The 6538-nt window shown below is 38.1% G+C and overlaps 1 protein-coding gene across 4 annotated transcripts in view; it reads right to left on the bottom strand.

Moving 5' to 3' along the window:
• Window positions 1-216: 216 nt before the first annotated feature.
• Window positions 217-6538, bottom strand: part of LOC134661593 (hormone receptor 4) — a 29470-nt gene continuing 23148 nt past the window's right edge. For all 4 annotated transcript variants that reach the window (XM_063517728.1, XM_063517729.1, XM_063517726.1 and 1 more), the window contains exons 6-8: window positions 6099-6291; window positions 2062-2177; window positions 217-1661 (exon numbers count right to left, since the gene is read on the bottom strand). In XM_063517728.1, coding sequence (XP_063373798.1) covers window positions 1581-1661; window positions 2062-2177; window positions 6099-6291 — 390 coding nt within the window. In that variant the 3' untranslated portion in view covers window positions 217-1580. The remainder of the gene's footprint in view (window positions 1662-2061; window positions 2178-6098; window positions 6292-6538) is intronic.

Below are 6538 nucleotides of genomic sequence, written 5' to 3'. Positions count from 1 at the left end.
CGTTTTAAACTAGAATCTATGTAAGTCCCTATAACGAACTTTTTGGTTGTAATTACTTAATATAATCGGCGTACGTCGCCTTCCTAAAGCTATTGGTAACTGTTCACCGTTGCCGGAACGTCCATTACACTCTAAAACATTAACGAGAAAACGGAGACTTATGCAATAACGGCAAATAAGCTTTAAAACGAAAGGCAGTGATATACTGACAGTGTTAAGGTGAGAAAGTCTCTTTGTTTCTATTTATTTAAAGTAGTATTATTAACGTTATACAATTAAGTTTCATTTACCTATTTATTTTATACATAATGTATGAGTACGGGATAAATATGGAAGTTCTATGAGATAATGTTGTCGGAAAGGAAGTTGAACGGAAGATGACGATGGTGAGAAAGTTTTGCGGGGAATGAACCTATACGTTGCTAATAAATGACTAAGAAGGAATGATTCTTTATTAAGTTTATCCTGTTTTTTGGTTCAGTGACAAAGAAACTAGGTATATCTCTACCAATTTAGTAGACCGATATTTACGTATAAGTGCTTTAAATTCGAACATAGGGTGGGATGGATGTCTCGAGTGAGATATGTGATGTATATTACCTACACACTTATTTATCGCAATTAGTGACTGAGGAATTGAGCTCGAATTTGTCTAAACACAGTATCAAACGAAGGTGTAAAGCACCTGTACAATAGGTACACGTAAAGTTAACTTCGTTTAGAGAAATGCAATAAGCAATTATAATAAAACACCGTCTACAATGTACACCGGACACTTACATTAATTGTTTAAGTCAGAATAGGGACAAGAGAAAACATTAGATAAAATTATAATGCACGAAACGTGTCTATGCGAAATATTGGCAATAAAAATGCATAAGTTGTGACTATAGAACATTATGTTTGTTAGTGTATAAACAGTACAGTTGTATACAAGCAGTCTTGGTAAACACTGAGAGTACGTCCTTACAGTCTACTTACATAACATTACTTACCAACAAGTCTTAGACAGGTAAAATTCTCATTATTACATTACACTGGTTAGGTACCCCTACACGATATAAAATGCAAACTAAAACAGCAATATTCCATGTACAAGAAACAAATCTATCTAAAACAACATCTTAACAATCTACCTATGCTATAAAGTACTCTATATTTACAGAAATAATATATTATGCGATCCCTCTGTCAGTTTTAAATATTAACTAACATTAAACTAATTTACACTAATTAGTATACACTACCACGTAGGTATAAAACACGCATTCGAGTCCCTGGCGCTTATCACATAAGAACTATTAATAAAAATCAGTCTGTCAATTGGGACGTTTTAATTCCTCTAAAATAAACATCGTTACACACATGGACTCGTGGGCGCGAGTATGTAATGTAGCCGTGCTCGCAGGGAGTTCACTATCGCGCGGTGAGGGCTGCCCGTGCCGGGGGCTCGGCGGCGGTCCCGAGCCGCACCGAGCGGCCGGGCCCCTTGGCGGGCGACTAGGAACATTTGTACGAGCTCTTGTGCCGGGGCAGTGAACACAGGTGGTGACATAAGACGCGCGGCGCGACTACACGTACTATCTGATCTCTGCCGAGTTTAACACAAACGGCACATAGAACATCTTGCTCTCGAGTAGGAGGTTCGCCGCTGCTTGGATCTGGGGACACGACAAAAAAATAGTTAATATATAACTTGGACAAGCTGAGTGGTTTCGAAAAAAAAAACTTAGAAACCTAAATACGTGACAACGGACACTGAATACATAATGATAGAGTAAAGAATATGAGAAAACTATTGATAGTCTAGGCCTTGTCAGGCCATTTTCCGAACTACTTACGTTTAAGTAAAGTTTTCGTTATAGTTAAAATCAAAAACGATTTCCTAGTAGCCTAATCAATGTAATAATTTCTTATTTTTATTAGCAACTGTAATAGTATTTTGGATGCGCTCAAGTTTGTGGTGTAATCCAAGATATAGGTATAGTCTCTATAGGGAGGAGTAAGGTTTGAGTTAAAAGAGTAGGTATTCAAAGTAGGTACCTAAGAAAAATTCCTCACCTCAGGTATCCTGGCAAAAAGTTCCTGCAATCTGCCGGGATGGTGGGGAGCTGCGTGTTCCAGATAACTGCGTAAAACCTGCACGTATCGCTCCTGAATGCCTTCCAGTTCCACTTCTAAGACAAAAGAAAATATGTGTAAAGCATACAAAGCCGAATTCTGAAACTAGACATTTTATGAAACGTGCGCCATGTTTGGAAAACTGATTAGTTCCGAAATATAACACAAGTAGCGCTAAATAAGAAATGCTTAGTTCGTCTACTCGCCCTTAGATGGCGGTGTGAGGCTACAGGCGCTACAGCGCTCCAATGCCATTTGTATCGAGCGAGCGCGCGGTGCGGCGGTGACGTCACGCGCTCAGTAGGTCACTCCGATAGCGGGGCAACGACCGCGGCTAGCCGTTGACCTCCGCTCAAGCGCGCTGCGTCCTCACTCTATAGCCATTTCGCTTGCACGCGAGCGCTTTTCCACGGGTAGGCCGCGCGGCTGTTTCATGTGCGCGTTTTACATTCAACCAAACCGATGTTTTGTGTTTAGAGAATGAGGAAGGAAAAATAGACGCGTGATCATTTATTTACTGTTTACGTAAATGTTATTTTATTCTATCTTGTGTATCGGATTACTTACCTACATGGGTTTGATTAAATCTTATAAACTGTCTCTATACTAGGTCTATTTATAACCTAAGGACGACGGGGTTTCGGTGCGCTACCTAAATATATCTGTCTGTGACCTTTAGCGCTGGTTGGCAGCACCGACTTTAACTAATGTTTTACCTTTGTATTTTTACACAAAATTAAACTTATAATTACATGCTTGACGCCAATTATATAGTATTTTTGCATAGCTCTTGGATAATTAGTCAGGAGTCATTGCATTGTGAGTTTCTAGGTCAAGCTAATACCTACAAATTGGACCGGTTTTATAAGTAGCATAGGACGTTTCTAATACAACTTGTATATTTTATTTTTTGGAGTCTACAACGCCCTGTGATATTTACTTACCTAAGTTTTGGTAACGCATTTATATCGATTCGTACGGTAATGAAGTGATAATACTAATGATTTAGCTATTCGTGATACTCTGTGCTTCAATTTTAGTACGCTAACAATTAGGTAACATAATTTTGTTCTCAAGTTTATTACAGATATGCAGAAAAGGGCGCAATAAGCAAGCGTACACGCTGTACGGCTAATCGGTGTTACGTAAAGTACCGCTGCATAGTGCGGGTATCTGCGGGGCGAAGAGAAAGTATCGCTCAAGTCTCGCTTTCCGCTCAGAACTGTCCTAGCTGACGTAACCTTCGCGAACACGAGCGACAACGGTGTATCTGGTAATATCATTTGAATTAGATGCGACCTTGTTGATCCGAGTGAAATGACCAGCGAAAGCTGTGCGGTGATTACCCTTAACTGATTACATCTAGAGGTATTGTCATACCCGAATGTATTATGATTTAACTTAGATCATTCAGTCTACGTTGTTGCAGAAGATTATAAAATAAAATATATAAAGGTAATATGATAGCCGGTTGGTAAATACGAGCCGTAAAATATATGACTGCAAAATCACAACCAACACACAGGTAAGTATATCTACTTAAACTTTTATCATTTATACATTTTATTATAAATTAAATGTATTTTTTTTTGTACCGTCGTCGTCTAAATGAAAGTAATAGCGATGGTTTCAGGTTAAATCTGAAACTCTTGAAGTTTTACAATTAAATACGTTTTTATTGTAAAGTTGTACGACGACATTAATGCTAAAAGCATATACTCAATATTTATTTTAGATAATGTAAGCAAAACAACCTATTGTCAAGGAGGTTTCGTTATAGGTAAATCTTCCATGGGATGTTATAGACGATTATTTTGTAAACGATAAACTTTGCTTTCCGACGTGCTAAAAGTCTAAAGTGCATCTAGTTAAAACGGATATACTGTATCTTTTAGAACACGGCCTTACGATGTTGTTCACAGGATTTCCTCAATGAGCTGCGATTGTAAACATTTCGTATTCATTGGAATATTGCGAATATTAATTAGGAATACGAATAATTTTAAATTAATGCCCTTAATTAAAGGTCGGAACAATACTGCTTTTTGGCGATATGATGGTGGTAGAAACTAGCCGCTGTCCGTGTTGAGCTTAAAAAGACTAATTGCTACGGCGTTCGTAAAATTTGGTCTACATGTGTCTATTTAGCGTAGCAGAACCCTAGTTTCAGTTCAATAGCATACCAACAGCTCAACGCGCACACATGCGCGCGCTGTGCAGACGCACATAGACGCGGAACTGTTGTGCAAGCACTTTCCATTTCACTATAGCCACAACGAGTACGTACCGTGGCTATAAAATGCTTTATGTGTTGTATATGGAAGCGCAGATACTTCCTTTTAATAAAAATATATTGCTACGGAATTAACACCCTAATGTTCTCCGTATTTTGTTGTAATGTTACTAAGGCCATTTTGTGTTTCAGTTTCTCAGTCACGGCGTATGACTAATCAATTCCAGTAATCTCAAGCAAGTCATGTACTTAAGCAAGGTAGGCAGGGAGCATTCTAGGTAAATAATATTTAGGTACCTACGGCAACCTTTGCTAAATGCTTATTGAAATCGGTGATGGGTAAACTTTAAGTATAACTATTCAACTATATCAACCAGCAACCGCTACTACTCGTTGTTTAGGTGCTGATGCCATTAGCTGATACGCGACGCCATTTCTAATCGCTAGTACTTTGATAAGTGCGTACGTCGGTGCGGTGAAAATTATTTTCAAACATGGCATGTGAGGGCCGACCTAGTTGCACTGCGATAACGCAGGATGTCATGCCTAGTTTCCCTATTCTAGCTCATTTGTGCAAACATATGCTTTAGCTCGACGCTTTAGAGGTTATAATAGCAGGAAGGTACTAAAGCTGCAACCGCTGTCAAGTGTATAAACTATACCTACTTACTTAGCGATAGCGAGTTTGCGTGGAGATGTTTTGTAAGGTATATTTTAGGTGGGTAAAGGAGTTGCGACACTAAAGTATCTAGACTCGTGAGGTGGTTTCTCTGTTCTAAGGGTTAATGTACGCAGTTAACTGTTATTGGTGACAGTAAATATAAGTCCTCCTAAAGTTCCTAATCGATTTCACAAGCGAGAACTCTCGCATGTAAGTAGGTGACATGGACTATAAATCATAATAACTGTGACGACTGACCGTGTTGTAATACTTCGTCAGTGTGACTTTTTGTGTTTCCTGTACTTTAATATATCTAAGTGCACGTACCTACAATTTATTTTACTTTTTTTTCTTCTGCTTAAAACGGCCGAATAAATTGACTTGAAAAAAACGTCCGCGTACTAGACCGTATATTTTCAAAGGATTCAGAATTTAAACTCAATTAATCCTTCCTCAGGCAACAATTATGCAAATGTGACTCTTTCATTACTTTTCCGTTTGTTGGTTTTATTTGTTTATTATTTATCGTCCTTGTGCAAAACGAAATGGTTGTAGAAGACATCATGTAGTCGAAATCTGGCTAGTAAATTTCTTTCATGCGCTGAAATAACATTATTTACAGGCAATTTTATAAAAATATAAGTATAACATACATTACAGACAAGTATATACCTAGATTACGGAAAGGTTTCGCTTGGCAGCAGATTACTTAATAGTAAACATCACACATAAATAAAAAGTCACTAATGTTATTTCTACGTAGGTACGTAATCTACTTATGCCCGAATTGATTCTTAATCAGCGAATGACGGAGTATTTTTTAAAAGGCCAATATTTATTTAACCTAAATAACGAGCATCGGCCCGCGGGCCGGCGAAAGGTTATCCGTTAACAATTAACACAATTCCAAATCAGAGATGATTTTAACGTCACTATCGTTCGAAATGAACCACTTCCGTCACTGATATTGAAACAATTTGGGTATAATTTACACAAAAGATTCGCTGCGCATAATATACAAAAACGAACACTTTTAGACTTAGCTGCTTAAAATGGTATGCATGCCTTTAATGGTGCAGTTACCTTGGTTCAACAATATGTAGACTTTGAGGCAGACGTACTCCTCCATCCGAAGCTGTATGCGGCGGAAGACGCAGGTGATCTGCGTCATCTTCTCCACCACCAGCCCCACGTCCAGCCGCAGCTGCTCCAGGGTGATGGGGCGCCCCATCAGCGAGGTGAGGCAGTTCTGTAGCGTCCGCAGGTTTGCGTTCACCTGAGTCAATACTCAATTGTTAGTTCCTTTTCTTTTTTCAATATGCTGTCATAACAATAGCATTACTACAATTCGTTTTTACTAGTACCTATTCGATTTAGGTACTATTGATTGTAATTTGTGCCATAAATCATAATATTAATTTATTATTTGATAACTAATTATAGTAATAATCGAATTTAAACTGTTGTGAGATATACTAACATTGAATAATTTGAAACATAATTTTTGATTTGTTGTGAATTAT

This window comes from Cydia amplana, chromosome Z (genome assembly GCF_948474715.1).
Source record: "Cydia amplana chromosome Z, ilCydAmpl1.1, whole genome shotgun sequence".
Lineage (NCBI taxonomy): Eukaryota > Metazoa > Arthropoda > Insecta > Lepidoptera > Tortricidae > Cydia > Cydia amplana.
Note: the sequence above shows the minus strand (reverse complement) of the source record. Positions and strands in the feature narration are given on the sequence as shown.